General features: G+C 42.1%; 4 protein-coding genes across 10 annotated transcripts; 3 read left to right on the forward strand and 1 right to left on the reverse strand.

The window, feature by feature from the left end:
* The first annotated feature begins 7 nt into the window (after nucleotides 1-7).
* LOC146445347 (putative protein ARB2BP) lies at nucleotides 8-5162 on the forward strand. 3 transcript variants are annotated; one of them, XM_085072433.1, is made up of 3 exons: nucleotides 8-209; nucleotides 1140-1213; nucleotides 3874-5162. In XM_085072433.1, exons 2-3 carry the CDS (start codon nucleotides 1181-1183, stop codon nucleotides 4927-4929), a joined length of 1089 nt encoding a protein of 362 aa, XP_084928559.1. In that variant the 5' UTR covers nucleotides 8-209; nucleotides 1140-1180; the 3' UTR covers nucleotides 4930-5162. The 3 variants fall into 3 exon arrangements, with proteins under 3 accessions (XP_084928559.1, XP_084928568.1, XP_084928551.1); XM_085072442.1 differs by lacking the exon at nucleotides 8-209 and adding an exon at nucleotides 251-811; XM_085072425.1 differs by lacking the exon at nucleotides 8-209 and adding an exon at nucleotides 252-865.
* A 1363-nt stretch (nucleotides 5163-6525) lies between these two features.
* TXNL4B (thioredoxin like 4B) lies at nucleotides 6526-8388 on the reverse strand. 3 transcript variants are annotated; one of them, XM_085072467.1, is made up of 4 exons: nucleotides 8249-8388; nucleotides 7788-7949; nucleotides 7304-7455; nucleotides 6526-6886 (listed from the first exon to the last, which is right to left on the reverse strand). In XM_085072467.1, exons 2-4 carry the CDS (start codon nucleotides 7917-7919, stop codon nucleotides 6721-6723), a joined length of 450 nt encoding a protein of 149 aa, XP_084928593.1. In that variant the 5' UTR covers nucleotides 7920-7949; nucleotides 8249-8388; the 3' UTR covers nucleotides 6526-6720. The 3 variants fall into 3 exon arrangements, with proteins under 3 accessions (XP_084928593.1, XP_084928601.1, XP_084928612.1); XM_085072475.1 differs by having other exon boundaries at nucleotides 7788-7953; nucleotides 8249-8335; XM_085072486.1 differs by having other exon boundaries at nucleotides 8141-8286.
* On the forward strand, nucleotides 8327-11781 carry TRMT10C (tRNA methyltransferase 10C, mitochondrial RNase P subunit). Of its 3 annotated transcripts, none has more exons than XM_085072401.1 (3): nucleotides 8327-8439; nucleotides 10067-10195; nucleotides 10383-11781. In XM_085072401.1, exon 3 carries the CDS (start codon nucleotides 10414-10416, stop codon nucleotides 11662-11664), a length of 1251 nt encoding a protein of 416 aa, XP_084928527.1. In that variant the 5' UTR covers nucleotides 8327-8439; nucleotides 10067-10195; nucleotides 10383-10413; the 3' UTR covers nucleotides 11665-11781. The 3 variants fall into 3 exon arrangements, with proteins under 3 accessions (XP_084928527.1, XP_084928518.1, XP_084928538.1); XM_085072392.1 differs by having other exon boundaries at nucleotides 8439-8569; XM_085072412.1 differs by lacking the exon at nucleotides 8327-8439 and adding an exon at nucleotides 8693-8774.
* Nucleotides 11782-13801: 2020 nt separating this feature from the next.
* Nucleotides 13802-23016, forward strand: PCNP (PEST proteolytic signal containing nuclear protein). Its single transcript, XM_085072455.1, has 5 exons — nucleotides 13802-13929; nucleotides 17294-17514; nucleotides 19470-19544; nucleotides 20041-20096; nucleotides 21035-23016. The coding sequence occupies exons 1-5, from the start codon at nucleotides 13875-13877 to the stop codon at nucleotides 21162-21164; spliced, it is 537 nt and encodes a 178-aa protein (XP_084928581.1). The 5' UTR covers nucleotides 13802-13874; the 3' UTR covers nucleotides 21165-23016.
* Nucleotides 23017-26120: the final 3104 nt, after the last annotated feature.

The raw sequence follows: 26120 nt of genomic DNA on the forward strand, positions 1-26120 counted from the left end.
CCGGGAGCTGCCCTCGGCCCGGGAGCTGCCCTCGGCCCACCGAGCTGTAACTGGCTCGGGTTCAGCTCGGCCCTGAGGCGCTTAGGGAAAGGAGCGAGAAAACCGCGTTGCTCTTAAAGAAGCAATAGTAAACCCAGCCCGCCCCGGCCCAGGTTTAAGTTGTGCCTTGCTAATCACGTCTCCCGCAGCTGACAGCCAGCCCCCGCCAGGTTAATCCCCTGACGGTGATGGTTTTTTCTCGGGTCCGAGAATTATGAACCAGACATAGGTGATAGAAAGGGGTTACCTTTATAAGGGGTTACCTTTTTCGTCAGGGTGGAAAAGGCCGAAGATGCACACGCCGTCTGACGCGTATACAATGTTTATAGACTTTGCAAATTAGTATATCTGACAAAGATTCATCAATAAGCTCATGAGGTGAAGTCATGCCCTCAGCTCCAGGACCTTCTAGGTTCTCCCCTCTCGGATGAGGCTTGAGCCCTGTTTACAATATGTGTCTCAGAGAGCTGGTTTCAACCTTGGTTTCTAAGAACTAAGCACAGGAGCTTCAAGCTCTCAACTCAGAGGCTTTTGGAACATTTTGTCTTTCTGCCTAGGAAAATGCTGAAGCTTAAGCTACAATAATAGGGTACAAAGATGTGTGCAAAGACTACAGAGAATATATAAAAAGAGAAGGCAGAAAGTCAGCACGGCATCAAGGGAAACATGCACAGCCGGGCAGCGCCCTTATAACCCCAGCTGGGCGAGGTTTGCACCTGATGCCCTTAGAAATCCTCCTACAGCCAAGGCGAGACCAAGATTTGTTGGTTGGGTTGGTTTTTTTTTTTTCCCTCTCTGTCGTGTTTTTCGGGGTAGCTTCAGAATTGTAAGTTTTGTGTGGAGTTTTCTGATTTGTTTTCTTCTTGGTAGTGGGAGTTAAAATTGGTGTGGACAAATGTTTAGTTTCATACTCGAGGTTTACCCTTAACTTAGTGTCAGGTGTAAATTACAAACATGAGAGATTAGTTTGTAACATGGAACTATCCGGAGTGCTTTAGATGGTTGCAACTATCAGCTACTAATAGGTTTTAGAGATACACACCCCAATACTTAAAGTAATGAACACTGAAACCATGATTTGGTATATTTTTTTCATGCAGAGGACTCGTCTGCACTCCCAGTGTGAAAAAGATTTCCGTCCATGATGATGACAGATTTTACAGAAGAGCATACGGTAATGTTGGGCTTTGCTACAATAAGGTGGTTTTAAATGGAAAACAAAGTAACCTTTATGGATCTCATAGAGTAGTACTTACATGGCAGTAGTGTTTAGAATATGCCAAAAGCTGTAACAAGCACCAGGTGAATTTACATCTGAAGCATTTTAGAATCTGAACAGAAAAGTAGGAGGAAGAGAAAGAGGAATTATTTCTTTCGCCAACAGCAATTTTTTAAAATTAAGGTAGTAATTGTAAAGGCTGTCAGCATATACAACCCTGAATATTGTATTTATATACAGACAGTGAAGTACAAACAGCAATCAACACTGATTTAGAACACAGACTTACCAAAAAGAAGTACATGCATTATGCAGCTATATCTAGAACAATCTATAATTGCTATTTTTTAATTCTATAATTAATTGTGTTATGACAGTAAAATCACTTCTCTGGACTAGTAAGTATATAATTCTAAGATGCTATTTAAGTGAACTCTTAATTGATAACCTATTAGAAATTGCCTCAAAACTTTTCATTTGCACCTTGCAGGCAATTTTAGGAAGGAAACTCATATGTGCACCTCATGTAAAACTGTGTTTATTTGTTTGTTTCTGCCTCCTGAAATCTTCAGAAATCTTTCACAACATCACAGTAAAGTAGATGTTCAGGGTTTGATCTGGAGTCACATGTCCTTGTTTCAGAACTGAAAAAGCAATGTTGCTGTTAGTAGCTGAAGTAAGAAAACAGTAACTTCCTGTTCATAGTATGTTGGGAAATCATTCCCTCCAGTTTTTTAGGGGTGAGGAGAGAAAGGGACTGAGAGGTGTTCCCCAGCACACCACTTGGAGAAAACTGCATCTACTTATTCCTAATTGTTACAGAAAGCTGTACCATTCTTCATAGACATCTTTCCTTAAAATGTGTCCATTTTTCTCCCACTTCACCTCATGGGAACAACAACAGGAATATGGGTAGCTTCTTTCCTACTACATATTTTCTCTTTTGCATTAATTTCCCATATTTCAGTAGTGTAGCAAACAGACTGTTCCCCTGTCTCCTTTGTGTCTTTCATGCCTTCCTGCAGAATGAAAAAAATCATAGATGAATGGTTCCCTTGCAGTTTCTTTGTGTTGTTTCCATTTCAAGAAACTGCCAAGACAGTAAATGGATTATATATCATAGAATATTATTTTTCCCCTGTTTATATGAGATAAAAAAAGAGAAAGTACCATTTTCTAGCCTGCTTTCTATTAATCAGAAGGCAGGAATGATCCTGAAGAGAGGACTTAATAACACTAGCCCAGTGAAGATTACTCAAAAGGAAAATACATGTGGTGTTGCTCTGTTGAAAAGCAAAAATGTGTTTGTTATGGTTTTGTTGTTTTTCTTTTTTTTAATTTGGGAGTGTAAGAAATAATTTTCACTGTGCTAAGCACCTTACCTCAAGGAAACTTGCATTCCTTGAAGGAGTTGGGTTCCAACTCAAGTCATTTACATGAAAATATTCAGATCACTTTTTGTCCTAGAAATTGACTTTATCAGATGGTATAGTGCCTTTTAATGTAGAATGTGATTTACTGTGTTTTTAAAATGTCTTTTAGTTCAGCAAGAAAAACTTAAAGGTATATAATATAACTTGCCAAATAATACTTGATTCAGACCACTTACAGAAAAAAAAGTTACTCCGTTAGGAGTAATTTTTTTACTCCTGTAAAGGTAGGATTCTGACCAAACCAAAGGTTATACCATTTGCCATTCTACTGCCACTGACAGTATTAGATTGAAGAGTTACTAGGAAAATAGAAGGTTCTGCTAAGCTTAATTTTCAGTTGCACAAAAATCTGCTGTTCTTCCTGGAATAATTCACGTCAGTTACTAGAGATAATCTGAAACTAGAGAACTCAATCCACCATCATGACACTTTGCTGCATGGACTTTCTTTCCTCCTGCTTCTGGATCACAGTGGCTAGTTTATTCTGTCATCTATTCCTATATTTCCATGTGGCAAGTGCTCGCAAGGATAAATGAATAGTTGGAGTGATTAGTAGAAAGCAAACACATACACATATTATCTGTCCTAGTGCAGTTGGAGGTAGAACATACCTGGAAACATGGAAAATATGAACAACATGGAAAATATGCTGGTACACAAGCAATGGGAAGGTTGAAGTCCTTAGTAAGTACAGCCTGAGTTTCTTTAAAAACTCAGGATCCAGTAGGACACTTGGACTATTTCCAACTGCCAAGACCTGTATTTCACAGACAGCCTTGAAACTCAGCAGAGTTTCAAGATAACAGATAGGAGACGGAACAATAAAAGTTGTTCAAGTGAACAATGAACCATGTGCTTGTGCCTCCTTCTTAAAGCCTTCAATTTGTTCTACCTTAAACAGATCTTTAAATAAACATGCTAGCTTACAAATTTTAACTACCAAACTGAAATAAGGCATAATAAAGGCAGATAGGTTACTGCTGTTGGAACTTCGCAACTGAAATCTCTAAGAGACTTTACAACCAGCTGGTTTACTACACATCCCCAAGAAATACTCTGGATCAACAAATATTTTGTATGTAACAGATTTTAAGTCTGATTTCTAATGCAATGGGGGGTTTGGATAGGCAAGTGTTGTGTAGAGGTCTATCACTACTTTGACATAGCTTTTTCAATTTGTAGTGGTTACAAATACAGCACGAGCACAGTTTGAGGAAACTAACAGAGGGTTCAGAGTATCAAGAGGAACTGAAATATGACTTCAATATAAAAGGGGAACTGAGGCATCTGGATACAAATGAGCCCTTTGTTTTCAATTACGAGAAGAATGGACATGACCAGAATCATAAACGCTACGAAATTCTGGGACATTTTATTACCCAGTATGTTTATGAGCTCCTGGAAAGAGTTTGCATGCTTCAGAAGGTTTATATTCCTACTGATGCTACAGAGGATGAACCAAGAAGTTTCTTTTTCATGAGCAAGAATGCACTAACAAGTTCCTCTAGCCTAATTATCCTTCTTCAAGACCGTGGAGTTTTCTGTGCTGGACAGTGGGGGCGAAGGACAATTGTCAGTGAGGGCCTGAGACATGGAACACAAATACCATTCATCAAAATGGCCCTGCAAAGCCACTGGGAAGTGATTGTACTGAACCCCAACGACAACTTTGCTGATCTGAAGACGGAAAGGGAGAGGTTTTCTGCCAGGGAAGAAGCACTTACTTTTACACAGTCTGTCTGGTGGATCCCCAAGAGGGGCAGCAGCAGCCCTGAGGAGCATACCATGTATGTATGGGATCATTTCATTGCAAAGAGTGTAGCCAGGAATGTGGCCTTCATCGCCCATGGCTATGGTGGGCTGGTGTTTGTTGATCTGCTGGTGCAGAGAAAACGTGAAGTGATGAACAAGGTGTACTCTGTGGCATTCATCGACTCCCTGCACAACATGCAACACCAGAGCAGACATGATCCAGAAATACAGGAATGGATTCACAAATACTGCCGGGAATGGGTGTCAAACAGTAAACCTCTAAATAAAACTGTGGGCTTTCTCATGAGAGTAAGTTGTCCTGCTTTCTCTGCTGGAACACAAAAGTATGGTTTAGCACCCTCCTGCTGCTTACAAGTCATCTTTAAGTACCTGAAGAGCATGCTGAAAGCCAAAATCACAACAGCCTTTAGGAATTCACCTGTTGCAACCAGAAGCAGCACAAGGAAGAAGAGAGGCAAGAAATAAAGGTACACTGGGGTTTTTTTGATAGTGGTTTCTTTCCTTTCATAACTGCCTCTGCACCTCTCTGTCACCTAAGAACCTTCATCTCACTGTGGAGCAATTTACAGCTCTAAGTTTGAAACTAGTTTGTTTAGTTTTGAGAAAAAACATGAAAGTTAACTATTAGGAAAGAAATGCATTGTTAAAAGCCTTTGGCTAGCTGTGAAATTTAAAGTTGAATTAAAGATGTCACGGTACACCAACTGTCAGCTGTATCATTTCCTATAATGAACATTCTATAGTTATAGCTTTATAATCATACTAAACTACCAGGAAAACATTTGCCTAAGTGCTTAGCTTCATTAGAAGGCCAAATCTGGAATAGAAAAAGCACATAAAGAATATATTTCCTCCTTTCTATGTACCATATATTGTTTAAAATCTTTCAAGTCATGCCTGAAACAGGCTACCTGAAACAGAGGCCAAAACAATCAGGTGTATAAAAAGTGGACAAATTTATTCAAGGCCTTCAAGGTACATTTGGGCAAGCAAAGTCCCCCTCAGGGACCCAAAATGGACCCTGGGTCACGAGTTCTTTACCTTTTATAAGTTTTGTCTTATTAGCATATTGGTCCCTAATTCTCCAATCACACCTTCAGGTGATGATATTGACTGCCCCAGGCCCTGCTCTCCCTTTCCACCATTGCTTACATATTTTTCAGGCCCTAGGGTAATGAATATGTCCTTGAATCTCTATCCAGAAAGCTTTGTTTTGGTTAAATGTGTTGGGAACAGAGGTCTTCAGCACTCTGTAAGAGCACAGAACTACATCAAGTTACAGACACACGAAAGAAAAAAAAACCCAAAATGATTAAGGCATCACTAGAGCTGGAACATCCACCTTCTTCCTTGAAACATTTATGTTTAAGCTAAGCAATTCTTCAAGGAAGTACATACTCCTACCTTCCCTTCAGTCAGAGTTGGTGTGCCCCAAACATGACACACAGAGGCAAAATAATTTCCATTTTAAAACCAACTAAGCCAGTGAGAATACAGGACATGAACTACTCTAGAAATACAACAGTCTAGTAACCTGCAGTTACCAAACTGATGCAAAGGAATGACATTGTTGTTTCCTCTCAGCTGTTTAACTTTACACAGAGGTGGGAAACACAGTTTTTAAATGTACATACTCAAGGCTTGCAGTGTATACAAGCAGAAGTTCAAACAATCTTTAAAGTGAATATAAACAAACGAGTTATGGTTAATTTCCAGTTCAAGCCCATGGGAATTAAAAGTGTTCAGTGGCTGCAAAAAAGGATCCTTTGAAGGATGACAAAACCTTCTCCTACAAATGTAGAACACTCCAATCTCAGTCAAAAAAGCTGTTGAACAGTAATAATGGGTATCAGAGAGAAAACACTTTAATTAATGCTAGGTTTGCTGTTATGATATCTGAATGGAAATGGTACTAAATAGACAACTAATAGACTACCCCACGCTTTGGTTCCCTGAAAAGGTTGCACTGAAGATGCCATAGTTGAGGATGCACACAGCCTGCCTGTTTTGTAGGGGCTGGTCAGCACACAACTCAAAGAACAGTCACTTGTGTGAACTCTGTGCAGGAACAGGTAGCTTTATTTAGGAGAGAAGAATGAGGTGACAGAATGTCTGTCTTCAGAAGGAGACCAATATGATCCTTCAGGATAAATGCTCCAACCGTCCCACGGTGTCAGAGGTGGCTTAAAGTGCTCAAAGGAAAAAAAGGATCTAGAACATTGTCCATTTGTGTAATTCTTATCTCAGGTCAATCCATTAAATTCCTTGGTAGAGAAGGTCATATTTAGGAATGTTATTGGGATCAATAGGACTTCTGACAATGAGCTTCCCTCGCATTGCTCCACGGTAGATCACTTCAATCAGATCTATAAAGTCTTGCTTTGTTTTGAAGCTTCCCACAAATTTGGTGTGATCTGGAGACCTAAATACAAGCATAAGACAAAGGTAGAACTGTAATGTTAAAGTATTCAGAGCAAAACCTTCTAAAGACATGAAAAGATGCACAATGACATAAGGAGTTCTGATCTGGTCATTCTGAAAGAGTGAACTGATTTTGTATAGGCATTACCAAGTCAGGAAGATGCTGTGACCTCCAAAGGTCAAACAGGTGCAGTGTCATATCAAAGACTTTAACCATTTATTACTATTTTTTGCAAGGTCAGACATATTTCACCTACTTATTGCATCAGAGCATATTTCAAAATACTTCTCTATTTTATATCTTTCTGGCTTCCTACAGAGCTCTCAATGCAGATGCTGGTAACAACATTACAGTTTCCAAATGTTACCTCTCCCAAACACAGTTACAGACATAATAGACAATGGTAGGATGACTTACCCATAATCAACCTTCATGTGTTGTCCATTGAAGAAAAATACAGTAGATGGAATATAACTAATGTCAAAATACTGGGTGTACACTGGGACGTTGTTCACATCCATTAGGTAAATTACTGCCATTTTACTTAGGTCATGAGCTGTTTTTGCAAGCTGGAAAGAGTGAGAAAGTGGGATGACAATTAGACTGAGACAAGAGGAAAAGATGGTGGCAAGCTTTATAAAGCCTATTTCTCTTATGTGTTATCAGCTTAAACAGGGCTAGACTATCACATTTTCTCTACCTCAAGCACTTTGTTCAGCCACTCAATAATAAAACAAATCCTTACTTTTCAAACCTTTTTATAAATATAGTAACATTTCATTCTATACACCGAATTTTTCATGAGTCCCCATATTAGCCAAAAGCAATATTCTCTTCTCTTCTATGCAAGTATACTTGTACAGTTCAGTTAAAAAAAAAAAAAAGGAAAAATTGGTCTTACAATATCATCGAGCTGCAGACAAACAGAATCATTATCTCTTCCAAAACGGAGAACCAAAACCTTCTCAGCCACGCTTTTTATTGCCTGATCCACTTCCTTCTTACAGGTCAGTTTGGGCAGCAGGAAACTCATCGCGACAGACCACAGCCTCCACTAAAATCCCTACCTGACAGTTAGGGAAAAAAACAATGAAAACAACGCACCATCAAACAACAACAACCTGCCTGACAAAAATAACCGAAACTTCTCTGTGCTAATAAATTTTTTAAAAGAAAAAAGAAGGGGCGGGGAGAAGAAAGCGAGGGAGGAAGAGAGGGCGAGAGGGTAGCGGAGAGAAAGCCATCGCAGCTCACCAGGCCGGGCTGACAAACCCCTCAGCCCCCAGAGCTTGCCTCACGCCCCAGCCCCGCGCCGCCGCCGAGCCACACCCTGCCCCGCACCGGGGAGGTAGCAGGACCCACCGGCAGCCCGCTCAGTGCCCGGGGGATGCCCGGGAATGGGATATGGAAGGGCTTGGAAGAGCACCAGGTCCCGCCGCGGGGGCGCAGAGAGCCCGGAACGCCGGCGGTGCAGCCGCGGAGCGCCGGGGACAGCCCAGCGCAGGCACCGAGCCGGGCGGGCCCGCCCCACGCAGGCGCAGCGGCTCCGCCGGGTGAGCGGCAGGGCGGCGTGCTCGGGCCGGCTGTGACCGCGGCTCGGGGCTCGGGGTCCCACCGGCCCTGCCCCACCGGCCCTGCCCCACCGAGCCCCGGCGGGCGGCAGCGCGGCCGGAGACAGGGCAGGTGCTTCTCGCCACCCGCCGTGCGCTGTCCCGGAGGCCGCGGGCCGCGCCGCAGCGGGGAGAGGAGGCGCGCCGGTGTCCCCGGGAGGGCTGTGGGGTGTGAGCTGGCGCTCGGCGGCTCGGGTGGTCGTGGGCTGGTTCAAAAGTTGTTAGCAGGGCGTTAAGCAGTGTGCGGTGCCGCGGTCTGGCGCGCTCCCCTGCAGCCAGTGAGTGTGTCTGAAGGGGGGCGGCAGGAGGAGGGAGCCAGGCTCTTCCCCGGGGTGCCGAGCAGTGGGACAAGAGGCAGTGGGTAGAAACTGATGCAGAGGAGTTCCACCTGAACATGAGGAGGAACTTCTGTTCTGTGCAGGTGACTGAGCACTGGAACAGGTTGCCCAGGGAGGCTGTGGAGTCTCTCTCACTGGAGATACTCCAGAACTGTCTGGACACAATCCTGTGCCATGTGCTCTGGGATTACCCTGCCCGAGCAGGGAGGTTGGACCAGGTGACCCACTGAGGTTCCTTCCAGACTTTGTAATTTTGTGATTCTGAATTGGCAGCTGTGCTGGGCAAGTAAGGCAAGTTACTCAGTCTGTGAAGTATCGGTGAAGAGCGTTTCTGTTACTGAGATGAGCTGCAGTGAGATAATGCTGAAAAAGAAAAATACTTTCGGTGCTACAAATCGAAGTTCTTCAAAGAGACTTAGATTAATTCTTGCAGTAATGATGTTAGTGCAAATGTTTGACACACTGGAAGGTAACTTGGCTCTATCTAAAGATCTCATCAGTTATTCTGATGGTGTAAATTTGGCGTTCAATATTGACTTAAATGGAGCTACAGTAATGGAAGTTAATTGAGGAACTGATCCGTTGATTTCTCCATACTTTGATTATTACTTTTGCCAGTAGGTTTAATGCTTCAATGTAAAATTAGTGATACCTCTATTGTAACACAAATTTTCACAGTTAGGTTGCTTGGTTGTTTTTGTTTCTTTTATCTTAGTAACAGTAGAATACAAGAGGTTAGCCACCAATTTGACCAGTTACTGTATAGTGAAACACATGCCAAGTTTTATAACTTTCTCAGTAATACACTGCTCCTTCTGTGCTTCTGTCTGAGCAGGTACATATTTACAAACCCAATGATAGATTTAAGTTCTTGTTCTGTATATCAAATTATTTTCAGGTTATTAGGGAGATTATGAATTTTGTTATCAAAATTAGGAACTAATTTAATTTTGTCCAAATCATGTTTTCTCAAGCATTGAAACTGCACTGATGTTTAGTTTGGCAGTGTGCATAGGCCAGGGAAAATATTAAACATTCTTGGGTGTTTTTCTTACTGCAGACCTTTCACATTTAAATACAAATGTATATGAAATTAATGGGAACTGTGGGGGGTTATGTCCTTAGCTTTATGTGCCAAGGCCAACTTCACAGGGAATTTAGCAAAAAGAAAAAAGATGGTCTTTTAATGTACTAGTGGTTTATTCTTCCATCTCTTCTTTCTGTTTTCACAGGATAAATCGTATCAAAATACTTCTGGTTTCCATGCAGCATTTCACTGACTTTGATTGTGATATGATACAGATAACTTAAACAGATCTTGGACAAATCTTGATGGTTGTTTGACTATGTTTTGAATTGCAGTAAGTATAGCTGGTTTAAGTTGTTTTTATTTAGGAAACAGAAAAAAATTAATAGTAGAAGGAGGAATTTCTTGCATTCTCCAAGAAGTAATCTATTGTCTGTTGGTGTTACTAAGAATAAAAGTATGTCTGTGTTTTCTTTCTGATTTCTGACAAGTTTTTTTCCCCTCTTACTGGTGTTTTGCAGATAAGTGTTGCAACGCAGCACACATCTAAGTATGCAGTCTGCTAATATGCTTCTGAGAAAAATTTTAAGAAGTTCTGTCCTTCCACTTGCTACACAAGGGATGAGGAAGGATTTGTTTCCATTCAGTAGAACTCTGAGTTTATCACTTTGTCTGAAGCAGGACAAGTCATGTGAACCCTCAGAAAAACTTGATTTAGATGCATGGAAGAAGGTAATGAAATCTGGGTTGCAAGAAAACGTCAGTGAGACGGTCTCAGAGCCTAAGGAGCTTTCCAGTTTGGCTTCTGCACGTGAGATTTTGGAGATGTGGAGGCTTGCTGGCAGACTTGTTCCAGAAAATATCAGTGAAGAACAGCTAAAAACTTTTATGGAGTGTCCTTCTAAGTCAGCCAAAAAGAAGTATTTAAAATATTTGCATCTCAAAGAACTTTACAAGAAAAGTCGGATGGATAAGAAAAGGGAAAGGAGGCTGGAAGCACAAGATCAAGCTTCAAAAACAGATGAGACCAAAAAGAACTCATTTATATATTTACAGTCCCACATGATGGATAAAACATACAACTGGAGGGTTGCTCAGTCCATGATCTTTGGCCAACCTCTAGTATTTGACATGTCCTATGAAAAAGAAATGTCTGGCCGAGAAATCACAAATACAGTGAGACAGCTAATAATGAGTGAGGGCTGCAATCGGAGATCTGTGGATCCATTCCACATCCACTTCTGTAACTTCAAAGATGATAGCCTCTATCATAGGGAATTTGTCAAGCAGTATAGAGAGGCGTGGGGCAAACTGCTTATCACAGTGACAGACCAATGCTACACAGAAATCTTTCCAAAGGATAAGCTCATCTATCTGACAGCTGATTCTCCCAAAGTAATGAAAACATTTGATCATGATAAGATCTATATTGTTGGGTCACTGGTTGACAAGAGCATAAAAACAGGAGTCTCTTTAGCACGAGCGAAGCGATTACAATTGGAGACTGCAGCTCTTCCACTGGACAAGTATTTGTTGTGGAGTAGTGGTGCCAAAAATCTCACGCTGGATCAAATGATGCATATTTTATTAACCTTGAAAGATACTGCTGACTGGAAGAAGGCTCTGGAGTTTGTTCCAAAAAGGAAATACTGTGACTTTGTAAACAAACCTGACAAACCTGTAAAGGAACTGAAAAAAACCTTAGACCTGATGAAGACACTTAAACTTGGAAAGGGACGGGAAGAAGTACAAAATCAATTTGCCAAAAACTACCCCAAGAAGTATAAACTAAAGCAAAAGTAGAGTGATGGGGAGGAGAGTGATTTTTTTACATGCAAACTATGTCCTTTAGTGCTCTGGCTTCTCAGTACACCTGGAAAACTCTGTTCAGCTTTTAATATTAAAATGTTTTGCTGCTTACGTTTGAAATTATCATTGTTAAGACTTGGGCTTTTAAAGTTACTTTCGTAGTCCAGCTGTTTAAATTTATTCACACATTGTTGAAATTATATAAGAGAAAAGAGATAATATGTTCAAAAAAGAAAAACTACACAAAAAATATCAGTCTGTTCAATTGAACTGTGCTGAGACAAGGATGATTTTTACTGAATTCAAAGGTCATTCTTCAGAGCTCACTGCTTTGGAGGTTGTCTAGAGTTTTATTCTAAAAGATCACTAAAATAAAGTAGAGGAGACCCTCCCCCATTACTTTCTGAATCTTCTCATGTGCAGATGAATTGACCTTTGATAGCTGCACTAAAAACAAATGGTTAAAACCTTGTGTGAGTTTGGGGAGCTGCACCATTTATTTCTGGGTGTTTTATCTGACGCAAATCAAGTCCCTGTTTGGAAGAAATACGGCAAATTTCTTGATTGTGCCAAAAAAGCCAACAACTTACTTTTGAGTAAGACTTTCATCCCAGGGTGTCTGTTTTCAGGTCATGTAATGTTGATTTCCTGAAGTGCTGTAACTGAGATGGTAAACAGTCCTATTAGCAAATACTTAGAGGAGCAGAGAGCCTTTTTAGTATTTCTCACAGCTCAGATTATATTGATGTCTGTGAAAGTCCGTGGTCAGGCTGCAAAGCTGCAATGAGTGTGTCAACTACAGTTCTGCTGTCTGTGGGATGAGGGCTTTCTTTATGGGAGATGTTTAAAGTCAGTGATGGCAGATGATGATCTGGGTCCTGACAATTAAAAAACTAGGAGCAGGGAGTGTAATTTCACACAAAGATGCCAGGAGTTGGGTGGTGACCCACTCCTGGTGACCTCTTCCTACCGGCTGTTGCAAAGTGGGGGTTGGAAGGTAGAAGATTCTCTACCCCAATACTGCCCTCACTACCTGTGGTGAGGTGCAGGGGCCTCCAGGTACATATAACCTCTGGCTTAGGGAAAGACCTGATTCCTTTCAGCTGCATGTTGTTGGGAAGTACACAAAGCTTCAGCCTGGGGTGATGTTTCAGATGATAAATTTGAGAGCTGCCTGCAGCTCCCTGGGAAGCCCTGGAGTGCAAGGATTGGCTGAGTGAGTGTACTCACTCAGGCTGACTTTTTCCTCAAGGGAGGAAGAGACAGCAATGGAGCTATGTGCTGCTGAGTGTCATGGAACCATGGAATGGTTTGGGCTGGAAGGGGCCCCATCTAGCTCCAACCCCCTGCCATGGGCTGGGTGTCATGTCCCTTCCGTCATTTGCTGTTCTTCCATACCAACAGCCTCTTCTGATCTGCAGCGTGGCGGGTGGGGGAAGGTGGCATCACTGCTCACTTGAATTCATGTTACAGAACCACGGAATGGGTTAAGTTGGAAGGGACTTCCGTGGGTCACCTGTCCCACCTCCCTCCCCGAGCAGGGTAATCCCAGAGCACATGGCACAGGATTGCATCCAGACAGTTCTGGAATATCTCCAGTGCGGGAGATTCCACAGCCTCCCTGGGCAGCCTGTTCCAGTGCTCAGTCACCTGCACAGGAAACAAGTTCTTCCTCATGTTCAGGTGGAACTTCAGTGCATCAGTTTCTGCCCGCTGCCTCTTGTCCCATTGCTCGGCATGACGGAGAAGAGCCTGGCTCCATCTTCCTGGCACCCCCTCCACACACTTTAGGTATTTATCCACGCCGAGGAGGTAATGAGGTAATGAAGGTAATCGTTAAACCACGCGCAGCTAGGAGGGCGCGGCAGCGGACGCGGTTCCTCCGCACGCCCGTGACGCAGCGGCTCAGTGCGCGGTGCCGGGAGTGCCGGGGGGTGACAGATGTCCCCGCTGTCCCCGGGAAGGGAAGGGAGGCCGTGCCCACGTGCGCAGCGCCGCCGGACGAGCGCCAGCCCCACGCCACTCGGCGCACTCCCGCTGCTCCCGCTATTCCCGCTGCTCCCGCCGCTCCCGCCGGGCCGTTCCCGCCGCGCCATCCGCGCGCGCCGCAGGGGCGGGGCCGGCTGGGCCGCGAGCGATGGCTGGCGGGGGCGGGCCCGAGCGGCGCGCGTGCGCGGCGCGTGAGGCGGCGGAGGCGGGGGAAAATGGCGGACGGCAGAGCTGAGGGGGAGAAGGCGAAGCGACCGCAGCCCGCAGGAGGTGAACATGTAGCGCCTCTCGCCGCGGAGCCGTGGGGTGGGAGCGGGGTCCGGGCTGGTCCGGCAGGGGTAGGGGGGGTCCAGGTGTGCCTCAGCCGGCCGGGCGAGCCCGGGCTGGGCCGTGCGGTGCCCGGCCCTGCGGGAAGAGGGGTGGCCCGGGCCTGAGGGGCTGCGCTGGGCGAGAGGCCGAGCCGGGCCTGCTGTCCTCAGCTTTACGGGCGCTTGTGTAAAAATGCACCCGCTTCTCCTTGTCCACGCAAATGCGCTGTTTCTCTCTTGTAAAAATACACGGAATACTTATGCCGTGTTCTGAGAGAAATACGAGTGTTGCTGTCTGCAAGGATGAAGACAGAGCCTTAAAGATTAACTTTCAACAGTTATGGTACCTTTATTATAAATGGCTACAGTGAGATTTCTTTATTTCTTTAATGTTTTAAGCATTTGGGTTTTTTTTTACTTGACAACAATCTGTAAGTTTGCTGTTTGGTTTTACAGTATTTTGTATTATGACTGGACATTCCTATAATTTCTGCACTATTTGGTTCGAAAATTTCAGTTGGACGTTTCTTTTCTTTTTCTTCCCTTAATTTGAGAGGACAGTGTTTTTGCAAAGACAAAGCTTTTCTTTCCTGGTGTGTTTCTTTTTTTGGTTTAGTTGGGGTTTGGTGGTTTGTTTTTGCTTAAATATATCTGTAGGCAGAGGATACTTCTCAGATCTGTTGAAAAATTAATTCAGGCTTGTAAACTATTCAGGATAGCCTCAATAGTGAATGTTATTTCTGATAATCACTGAAATTTGAACAGCAGCACTTGATTTTAGGTCGTTCCTTAACTCTTGGCTCTGTGTTGGGCTTTGGTGGCTTTTTGGTTATTTTTTGGTGGTATTGGGGTTTTTTGTGTTACTAGCACAGTAACTGGGCAGTTACTTACATGATCTTAATGAGTTGAGGAGCATTGGGCCTAGGGAAGAACAGTTGCTCCCTGAGGATTTTTGAAAGCAGTTTGCAGTCTCCAGGTTTTGCCAAGATAGTGGGGTTTATCTTGAAATGAACTTAGCTGTGACTGGTCTGTTCCCACACGCCCCAGTGGTCGCACTCCCAGGAACCACAGATCCTGACATGCTGTGCAGCTGGCACTGTCAGTCTTGGCACTTCAGCCCCCTGGAGAGTGCAAGTTGTCCACTCGTGTGGTTTGTTGATACACATGAGTAAAACTTAGCTGTGAAGCAGGACAACTTCTTACTTCTGCAATCTATGGCAAGGGCGCTAGGCAGTCTGGTTTGGAAATAGTGCTTTCTGTAGGTGAAGTGTGACCTCTGGGAAGTAATAAATAACCCTTGATATCTTGGAACATATATGTGGACTGGCACGGGAGATGGAAGAGAACTGTTTAATGGTTAATATGTCTGCATTTCTGTTTCCTGCAGAAATCAAACAACACCACGGCTCCCTCCCCACCTTCCACAATTGTCCTGGGCCCCTTACAGCTGTCCCAGCAAGTAAGAGTGTTTCTTCCAGCAGTCTGCAGTTCATCCTACAGCAAGCCCAGTAGAGATAACACTCAGAATGCAGTGCTGATAGGAACTAATTCTGAGAGGTGCTCTTTAACATTTGATGAGAAAACAGATGTGGGTAGATTGTGTTAGGCTTCACCTTGTGCATAGCAGTATTTGAGAGTTTGCACTTAAAAGAATTAAGCTGTAGTGTAATAAACTTCAAGCTAGCAGTAGTTTCAGGACCTGGACTGGTTATCTGTGCCCTGAACTTTGGGCTGCTATGGATTTTGTGTGTTATGAAGACTTAGGCCTATGGTTCAGCACTTTTAAGGCTAGTGAATCTTATACCTACCCTTGAATCAGTCTCTAGTGTAGCTAGGCTGGAATATTCTGTTTACTGGGATTTCATGGACTTGCTGTAAGGATGTTCTCATAGTCTCTGCAGACTGCTCTTTGGTAAACTGTGCTAAGACAGCTACCACTGCCCAAGGTCACTTGTGTAATTTTTGATTGTTTCTCTTCCATCCTATGTTTTTCATTTTTTATCTCTATGTTTTCTGGATCAAATTTCTAGTGCCATTTTTTTAATACAGTGAAACTGATTAAAGTTTTGTGATCTGCCATATTTCTGAAGGTGAATGATAACCATTTTGGTTTCAATCACTTATTATCTTGATAGGTGGAAGAGTGGGGTAGAAATGGTATATTCTGCTCTTATGATTTGGGAAATAGCAGACAAATATATATATAGATTGAGTCCCTAGTTTTTTGTTTTCCTGATGTTGTTTGCTTCTTTTTTTTTTTTCTTTTTCTCAGAGCTACAGTCTTGTTGACCCCCAGTTCAGACTTTCTTCTCTCCCATTGCTTCATCTTATGTAGGAGCTTTTTGCATTAGCAGTGCAAAGAGCTTTATTCCCTGATGGTCTGAATTTGGTGTGCATGGAAGGTGCTGTTCTCCACTTGATATGATGAGGAACTTTTGCTAGCTGCAGTTGTTTTAAACTGCTACTGTGAGCACTTCCCTGTCCATTCCCTAATGTGTGTTGGTTTTTTCCCCTCTTCTGCTACTGCAGTGCTTTGCTTATTGCAGCAGCAGGGAAGTGTCTTTTTGCTGAAGCATTTACTATGTTCAGTATGAGTTTTCCAAGGACACCTCTGTCTCTTGGAGTAGTTAAAGAAGCTGATTGTATAGGTATGAAAATGTTACTTGAATGTTTTTTCTCTGTGGATCACTGTTCAGCTGCTATGTTTGCCATGACTATACAAAACCACAAAAGATGAAATCTATATATATGTTTTTTTAGTGCTGATTCCTTCCTCAAGCAGAGCTTGGCAGATTTATTACAGATGAGATGCGGACAAGCAGTGACTTGAAACATGATTGAGACAGCCGGCCTCACTGTAGTCACTCCCATGATTTTAGAGTTGTGCCAGAGAAGCCTAGAGACTGGCATGGACATGATTTCATAGAAATTTAGTAGAATTAATTTTAACTTAGATTATCTACTCTAGATTTGGAATTGGGATTCCAATTATGAGAGATTATCTGTGGCAACTTAAAAACCTAAAAAGATTTAGTCATCTACATTTAATTTACTACATGAACTTTGACTTCCATACTAAATAAAGAGATGGTGCTTCAAGATTGTTTTCCTGGCTCACACAAGAAGTTCTTTACAAGTAGTGGAGTGCTTGCAGTTTCTTCTCCTCTTTGTGTTTTGCTGTCCACTGATATACATTGGTGGAAACTGCTGTCACTAAAAACATCTTACCTATTGCACCCAAAGTATAATGCTTTTTGAGGTTGCTGCTCCCATCAATCTGCTCAGTAAAAGTAGCTCATCTTGGTAAGTTGTTTCGACTTCACCAGGACCTGAAGAAGAGGCAGAAAAACCTGTGAAAACTAAGACTGTTTCTTCCAGTAATGGAGGAGAAAGTTCGAGTCGCAGCGCAGAGAAACGGGCGGCTAATGAAGAAGCTGAAGACTTCACCACAAAACCTGCTCCTGCCAAAATGTCCAAGTTTGGATTTTCCATAGGCAGTCAGACAACAAAGAAGGCATCTGCAATATCCATCAAACTGGGAGCAAATGTAAGTTTACTCAGGGCTTTTAATCTTGGGGAAACTGAGGCAAAAGGGAAGTACTTTGGGGAAGCTTCCTTACAGAATGAAACCTGGAATCCCGTGGGGGTAACTTGGGTAAAGTTTAAGCAGGCATTGCAGGACCAGCTAGTCGTACATGTGTAAGTACTTCAAGGTGATTAATAACAGGTTAGGAATCTCAGGAAGCATAAGACTTGATTGAAATGAGCTGTAGATCTTTGAACATACAGAATAATCTTGTAATGAGATTTGATAAGTCTGGAATAATTTCCTGAGGGAAATGAGCAGACTTGTTAAGCTGTTCAGACTACTTTGAAATGAGTGCAGGGAGCTTCACTGCATAGGATGCTTAAAGCCAGAAGAAAGCATCTCCTACATAGCTTAATAGGTTGTCTTCCACTCCAAAGATCTTATTTTAGCGTGGGGAAGTGTAGCGTATTTCTGTGACTTTGCCTGTTCTTTGCAAGGTCAGTATGATTCTTTGTGTTAAATGCAAGAGGCAAGGTTTACATAGGTTTCTAAGAATTCTTATCCTCTTTAGTCCAGCACAAGGTATCCTTGTGCTTGTTCAGATGTGAATCTGATGACTCTTCTGTACTTCCAGAGTAGTCCTCTACTGGCTTGGCCAAGGACAGGCTGGAGGCTGCCTCTATTTAATATGGTTCATTTACATTTCCCACGGATCACTGTGGTGGATACATTATGAATAGTTGTCTGCACCAAATCCAAGCTGTAATCATGACAGCCTTATACCTGCAATGCCAGCATTTTAGAGATCTGCAGAAGATTAAAAGGGTGTTCTGTTATTGTGAGCCCAAAGGGACATGTGGGCTGGCAGCATTCTAAGGTATAAGGGCAATCAGGTCAGATCAGACTTTGGAGAAATAGACAAGGCTGTCTTCTCTGAGCTTCTAGCTTGCTTCAGTTTCTCATGTCCAAAGTGGCAATAAATTTGGCTCAGGATTTCTGGTTCACTGAATTTAGTGGGTGACTGACAGTGCACCAGGTGGGACAGTGCTGAAACTTACCCTATTTCTTTTCAGTCCTTTTTACTCCCTTAGTACATTACCCATTCTCTGGGTGCAGATGCTTTAAAAATGGCATGGTATGTATATGTTATATAGTATCAGTGAAGAACAGCTGTAGGCAGTTGCATAAGGGCTCTGCTGCAGTACCATCTCCTAGGAGTGTGTATTAAAGAATTGCCAATAAAGGCAAAATTGAGAAAGTACTGCATATGATTGATTTAGATCATTGGTAGTACTATAGTAGCAAACTGTTACTAGTAACTTGTTTTTTTCTCAGTGATGTTGAAGTAACTTTTGGTACCACTGTTGTATTACATATAACAGTTGTGAGTTCAACAGCTTCTTATACTTAAAATAGAGGAATAAAAATTTTGAAATAAAAGAAATACTCTTTAAAGGAACTTTACATTAATTGGACTGTGTGATATACACTGATAGTAGTTTAAAAGTATTGAATTGTTTTAAGCCAGAAAGCTGTCATGTTGTTAAAACAGAAGAAAATAAACATATTCATTTTTTCTGACATCAATGGATAAGATTATCCCCAAAAAATAATGAAAATAGCGACACGGGAAAATTTGAATACAAGTTATTCAGGTTCTGCTTTAATTGTTGATGTCATGCACCAGTGGCTGAGTACCCCTGCAGTGTGCTAGAAAGTTAAGACCTGCATGTGGGGAGTTGTAATATGAGAGGGCTCAGCTTGCTGCTCAGAATGATCGCACATAAATGAGCAGTCATTTTCCTTTTTCATTAGAGAAATCTTTATATGCTTGATTCAGACAAAACCTTTTCCCCCTGGTTGCCCATTTCAGTGAAGATGTTTGATTTAATTTTACCAAAATACTTAAAAAGCCAAGGGTAGCTCCTTTGAGTTAGTAGACTTACTTTACTTTTGCATTTGGTCTTTTTCAGAAGCCTAAAGAGCCTGTTCCAACCTTGGCTCCAAAAACCCTTTCTGTAGCAGCAGCTTTCAACGAAGATGAAGATGTGAGTAATAAGCCAGTGATCAACAGAAAATACCATTGGTGTGGTAGGCAGAGAGAGTGGGTTATTTATGGTTCTTTATATAAATGTCAGGAATTTTCAACCTAGAAGCATCTCTTGTGATTCTGATTAAGAATATATAATTTTGTAGCTCTGAGTTGGTTCAAGAAATCATTAAAACGCTGATAACTTCTCCCTGAAAATAAGATGCACAACGTAATATGAATTAATGGTTGCTTTCTCCAGGCTTGATTAAGGGGAGGCAAAGGAAAATTGTGCTTCTGGTTTGCTAAATTTTTTATTGTCATTTTACTGCTCCTTATTACATAGAGGTGAACAAAGGAATTTGTATTTTGTTGTATAACCTTGTAGGACCTCCATTGTGTCCAAAGTCACTTTGCTGTCCTGTAGGGCTGTAGTCCACCCTTTATATTGTCAGGCATTTGAAGTGTTCAAAAGCAAGTGCCCAGCCCTGCTCTGACCTGCTTTGTCCCTGCAGAGTGAACCAGAGGAAATGCCCCCAGAAGCCAAGATGCGCATGAAGAACATCGGAAGGTAGGGCAGCTTTCAACTGTGCTTTGGGGAATGGTGACTGTGTGAAGTATCTCCCCAGCTCAGGTCACATCTTGCAGAAAGTTTAAGAACACAAGGAGATGGGATAGGTTAAAAAAATATTTCTCCAGAAACAATGTTTTCAAATGTTTCATCCTCAGGTTAAAAGTAGTACATTTGCATTTGAACTTTGAATCTTACTTGCCTTCTTTCTGAGGAAGAAATTGAGTCTGCTTTAAATAGAAGCTCATTTTCTTTTTGTAAAGGTTATAGGTAGGAATTCCTGCTTGTCTCTAACCTTTGTATTTTTCTGGTTCTCCATTTTATAAATTGCCTTGAAGTAGGTAGTCTGGTCAGGTTTTTTAACTCATGTGCAAGGGGAAGATAAGAATCATCTCTCAGATAAAGAATTGCTTCTTTACTTCTAAAATAAATTACATAATTCTTCTGCTTGCCACAGATTTGAGATGGTAGCGGATCAGTCCTAAAATAAGTAGGGACCTTTTCAGAGGAGGCGTCACTTAAAGTTGGGATGAATTTTGAGAGTTTGTATTTTAGATGTGTTGATCATGATAGACTGCTTTTGAAATGGGTCACTCTGGAAGTTCTCTAGTTTGGTGATTTTTCTTATTTCTCCAGTAGCAAATTTGGATCCTCAATTTCTTAATCCTTGCAACAAATTTCTTTGCAGCTGGCAGCAGTTACTGCCACTCCCACCTCCTCTCCTACCCTATCTCATGGCTCTATTTTGACATGCTGTGGAGAGATCAGTTCTGTGGCCAGATTACAGTTGCTAATAGTGAGGGCTTCTGATGTAGCAGAAGAAAATGTGTGGTAGTTTCTGGGGCAGTTTGGACTTGAAATTGACATTTTCAGTGTCACATGGCACAGACTGCTATAGTTGAGCTGACTTTCAACTGCTCTTGTTTTACTCTTCACAGGGATACACCAACCTCAGCAGGACCAAATTCCTTCAATAAAGGAAAGCATGGATTTTCTGACAACCAGAAGCTATGGGAACGAAATATAAAATCTCATCTTGGAAATGTCCATGACCAAGAAAATAACTAAATGATGTGGATTACAAGTTGGGTGTTTGGGGGGAGGGGAGGGTGTAACATTAAAGGAACAGTTTCCTTTTTTAAGAATGGTATGAGACTATCTTTGGAGCCACTTTTTTAAGATTTTGAGTGGTACACTAATAAATGAGTTTGAAATTAGAGGTAATTTATGTTTTGTATACAGATTTCAAGGCATTTGCTAATTTTGTAGTTCATGTGATTAGTTTCAAAAGGTTACAGATAATAAAGAAATTGGAGTGGTACCTTTTTAAGATAATTTTTTTTTGTCAGTGATTAAATAAGGTGGATGAAAAAGGTTACTGTCTCTTTAATCAGGTTAAAATTGAATGCTCTTGCATTCTCACTTCCAGCTCCCTCTTCATAACAGGAGAAACAGTTGACTCTGAGGAATTCCGCTAAAGAGAGTGAGCGTTGTCTTGTGCTAGAAGTGTTACTGGACTATTAATTTGAATATAATCTTACACAGGAAATAATAAGAACCTGGATTTTTTTCTCCCTGCAGTCACCTTTTGTTAAGTCTCTGCAAACTAGGAATTACGTTGCTCTGAGTGGCTCTGGTAACTTAGCTCTGATTTTGTTTAAAACTTCATGTAGGATGTGTAACCTTCAGTGGCCTGTTCTGTCCTAAGGAAGTGGGCCTTGTCTGTATATTAGATACAGTCTGTAAAGAATATTCACTACAAAGGTAAATCAATATTTTTAGTGTGCTCCTTTTAAATCATTAGCCTTGAGTAGTGCTTGTTAGCATTTCCTAGTGGTACACAAAAGCCACCACCAAAAATACAAGCTAATGTACATTAAGCTTCACCTTTGGTTGAAATATTTTTCTTTACTATGCCTAGAAGGAATAAAAGCCACACCAAAAATCAGTAACTCACTGCATAAGTCTGAAAAATCTAAGATGCACTTTCCCTGTCTTGCCATTTAAGACAAAATGCCTTGATGCCTATGACCTCAGTGGACACTATCAGGTCAAAGAGTGCTGTATCTGCAGTCCTGATGTTTTTAACAAGTGTCAATTTCAGAAATAAAACTTGACCTTTTCCTGCCTGTCTTCCTTTTGCAGTGATTTTCAGCAGTGACATGAATCTGGTCAGTTTATTTCTTCGCTTTCATACTGCCGAACAGTGCTGCAGGGCTTCAGTGCTAGTAATGACCATCTAAATTTCACTCTAATTTCAATTGCATATTTGTAAAGCATTTTACTAACAGAACTGGTTAAATGGAACATTATCATCAGCAACACCACCTCCTGCCCCAACAGCAACACCTCCCCTTCCCCAAAGAAACACGAGGTTCTTTTTAAACTCAAATACCTGATAGTGTCAACCACTAAATTAATTTCAGCTGGGAACTGGTTGTAGAATTTAATACATTAATTGCTTTCATCCTGCCTCTAAAACTCTCTTCTTGCTAAAGTTGAACTTGCAAGTGCAGAAAGGAAAGTGCATCTTGAAATGTATTTTTTTTTTATTATTATTATTATTATTATTTTAGGAAAGCTCTGACCACTTAGACTTTTGAGTTTGTAAGTTCTAAAAAATATTTTTTTGTATTTTTGTATTGTATGTGTAATCTTTTTTCTTTTGAAGTCTGATGCAGTTGAATACCTGTAACTGTTTTCTTTTAAAAGCCTTGTTATAAACTTAACATAAAAGTGTATACATTATTTTTTTCCATAGCAGAAATACTTGGTTTATTCAAAACAAAACACACTTTCAGAATTGACTTTCAGGACTTCCAAAACCAATTTGGGCATTACTGGAACTAGGCAAGACAAACTTTTCACTTTCATCACGTGGTTATGTTTGTTTAAATAAATCCCTTTAAGATAGTGGTAATTCATAGTGAATAGCTATTTTCTTGTGCTCCTCAGTAGTTGGGTCATACCGTATCAAACGATGTATAGGAACAAAGCAAAACAGAAATTTAAATAAGAGAATGACTCTGAGATCTATTCCTTTGGTTAACTTACCACCACTGTCTTCCACATCTTTGGCTCAAGTAGATATTCATACCCAGAATTTTCTTATACTTCAAAATCATTTAGGGACTTGCTAGGCAGAAGAGTAGACAAACAATGAAATATCTTCCATCCAACTGAGAGAGCAAAAGTGTTTATCTTCTTATTCCCATGGTCAATAAATAATCCTAGACCTTATGAGAGACTGCAGAAGCTTCTAAATCTCAGCTGAAGGTGAGCAGTGATCTTGCCTCACCCAATGCAAGTTCTCTTCCTTCTCCGTGCTTCATGGAAGCAAATCAGTCAGGATGGCCTCGGTCCCCTCAGGACTGAGCGCCAAACCGGCTGGATCTTGTCGCTGTGAAGTGTCTGCTGGTGTTTTAACGTCTGATGCTTGCCAGAGCAAACTGACTGACCTGAAAGGTGTCATCAAAGCAAATGTTAATTGGGACTAGTCATGGTCTTTGCATGCAGAGAGCCTTATTGTTCAGAATCAAGGTTTTGTCAGCAGAAAGGAGGCCCCAGCCTGTCTCTGAGGTAACTGAGGGATGCCATCTCACAGCTTGTGCCATAGCAGAGATGCCCCAATCACGATATTCACTGAACTTTGGCCAAACCAGCTGTGGTCCTCCTGTGAACACCACAGCAGCAACCACAGCTGCCGTCAGGCCTGGTGAGCTTCACCTCCACAGCTGCCAGGTTTGTAGAGCAGCCCTTTGTCGGAACTCACAGGACTCTGCTGAGTTCTGTGGGCTGGCAATGGCTTTACCAAAGTTGGCTTTCTGAAGAAAGTTGGAGGAAAAGTCAGCTTTTGGGAAAATGGTGACTTCTGTTTCCTGAAGAGGCAGATGGGTTTTAAACTATTGGAAGTTGCTGGTGTAACCAGAACTCTTCCAGGCTGCCTTAAGAGAAGATAAACCTGCTTGGAGAAATAACAGTTTCAAGAAGGCATTTTGTCTATGTAGCTGGTAGTCTTAAAGAGTATTCTGCAAAGAGGTTGGGGTTTTTTGAATTCCTAGTAAAACTACAAGTTGAGGAATGCTCAAGTAGGTCTGCCCTTAAGCTACAAAAGGGGAGGTTATGTTCTAAACTCAGTAGACTTTGTTGTCTGATTTCTCTGGCTTGAGACACTAGAACACCATAAATATTGGACAATAAAGGATTTGCTTTTTACTTCATCCTATTAGCACATCCCTTATTTCTTCTGTTTTCATTAATGAAAAGATCTCTTACTGTAATTTTGAAATACTGGCATCTTATGCGGTGCTTACCTAGGAAAGTTGCTCATGTCTAATGCTGTGGAGCCAGAGCCTGGGGTAGGTGCACAGTTATCCCTAGAATTAGAAGCACAAAACATGAAATGAATTCTTACCCCTGGACTCTGGATACAGCATGTTCAGTTCGTGTTTGTGAACTTGCGTTTAGCAGTGTGCAATGGTGGGAATACAACATTTACTTCCCAAACCTTTGAACTCTGAAGAGCAGCTTTTTGAGGTCTGGACACTCCCACGTCAGCTGCCCCTCCAGCTCGGTAAGGAGGAGGGAGGAGTGGCAGCAGCATCCTGTCTGGTAATTGGAGCATGAACTTCCTGATGCAGTGGCATGGAGTGAGGTCTTGAAAACCCCTGCTTGGCGTGGGGCTCAGTTCTTAAATTTGTTTCTTGGGATTGGATTTCCTGATGAGATGGATACACAAAAAGTGTTTGTGGTTCTGTAGCAAGAGCTCCACTGAAACTTGAAGTTGTGAGCCTATGCTGATATTTTCCTGGCAGTACCAATTATTAATCTGAAGTTAATGCAAGTTATAATAAAAACATAATTCTTTCTCCTTTTCTCCCCCAGCTTCCCCTAATTTGTAAACATGGTAGTCACATGTAAGGTGTTGGCTGATGCTGAGCAGCTCATTACAGAATCACAGCAGTGCCCGGGTGACAGAAGAGTAACTGGGAGCCTTCCCACTCCCAGCAGCTGCCATCTCTACAGCTGCAGGCACTGCACAGGTAACTGTGAATGGAGGGCCTAAGGAGGTGCTTTACTTTTATTACTCAGGTGCTTGTTTAACAGTCCTGTTCACATGTAAAATCTGAAGCCACGACAAAGGCTTAGACTGCTCCACATCTAAAAGCACTAGGTAACTCAGCAATGCTGTAAGGTAAGGCACTCGACCCATGAGGAGGAACACTGCCTGCAGGACAACACTTTTCCTAGGGGAACATGAAAAGCTTACTTTCTGCAAAGTCCTTTAAAGGTCACACAAGACTTGTAATGGTGCTCCCCGATAGCTCTGCTCCTTAGGGGGACAGCAGAGTGACCAGAGGCCCCTTGCAGCAGCTGGAATTTTTCTGCACAAGAACAGACCTTGGTTAAGAGCTGCTTGGGAGACGCTAGGGGGTTCCACCACAGCAGCAGCAGCAGCTCTAAGACTGGCACCTGCATGTTACCATTATACACTGGTGCTGAAGAAATTCATGTGGCTTCCTTTAACAATGAGGAATGACATGGTTGTAGCTCCAGTAGAAAAAAGTGGGGCAAAAATTATCCACACAGCACTTGGCTGTTGTGCATCTGGAGTTGCATCCCTGTGGAGGAGGTTATTCAACAGAAGCCTACCTTACTTCTTCAGCACTCAGCCTTTTGAAACACCCATTTTTATTTAATTATAGACTTAGCTTGGTTACTTACAGGGGCTCACAGAGGAGTTAGTATGCTAAAAAGCTCGTGGTGTTCCCTTAGGAGTCAGGATGAACCACAAAAGATAATCAGGCTTTCTGCAGCATTGGTGCTACCTTCAAGTTCCTGTAACAGCAAAGGGAGAGGAACAGGGCACTACTCCTCCTCAGAGCTGGAGGCAGCTGTACAGCTCATCCTTCAGCCATGAGAGTGACACTGGAGGACTTTGCCACCACAACCCCTGCTCAAATGTCCATCCCAGGGCAGAGGCCAAGATGGAAGTGCTGGCTGGTGCTTGCTTTGGGGTTGGCA

The sequence above is a fragment of the Lichenostomus cassidix genome, chromosome 1, assembly GCF_008360975.1.
Source record: "Lichenostomus cassidix isolate B80296 chromosome 1, HeHo_3.0, whole genome shotgun sequence".
NCBI lineage: Eukaryota > Metazoa > Chordata > Aves > Passeriformes > Meliphagidae > Lichenostomus > Lichenostomus cassidix.

Excerpts from the sequence above, each read along its gene's own strand:
- LOC146445347 (XM_085072433.1), top strand. The coding sequence starts at position 1,181 with ATGATGATGACAGATTTTACAGAAGAGCATACG. Across the intron at positions 1,214-3,873 it reads ATTTTACAGAAGAGCATACG|TGGTTACAAATACAGCACGA; the intron begins GTAATGTTGGGC and ends TTCAATTTGTAG.
- TXNL4B (XM_085072467.1), bottom strand. The coding sequence starts at position 7,919 with ATGAGTTTCCTGCTGCCCAAACTGACCTGTAAGAAGGAAGTGGATCAG. Across the intron at positions 7,456-7,787 it reads GTCTGCAGCTCGATGATATT|CTTGCAAAAACAGCTCATGA; the intron begins GTAAGACCAATT and ends CACTCTTTCCAG. Across the intron at positions 6,887-7,303 it reads CACATGAAGGTTGATTATGG|GTCTCCAGATCACACCAAAT; the intron begins GTAAGTCATCCT and ends GCTTGTATTTAG.
- TRMT10C (XM_085072401.1), top strand. The coding sequence starts at position 10,414 with ATGCAGTCTGCTAATATGCTTCTGAGAAAAATTTTAAGAAGTTCTGTC.
- PCNP (XM_085072455.1), top strand. The coding sequence starts at position 13,875 with ATGGCGGACGGCAGAGCTGAGGGGGAGAAGGCGAAGCGACCGCAGCCC. Across the intron at positions 13,930-17,293 it reads GCGACCGCAGCCCGCAGGAG|GACCTGAAGAAGAGGCAGAA; the intron begins GTGAACATGTAG and ends CGACTTCACCAG. Across the intron at positions 17,515-19,469 it reads CCATCAAACTGGGAGCAAAT|AAGCCTAAAGAGCCTGTTCC; the intron begins GTAAGTTTACTC and ends GGTCTTTTTCAG.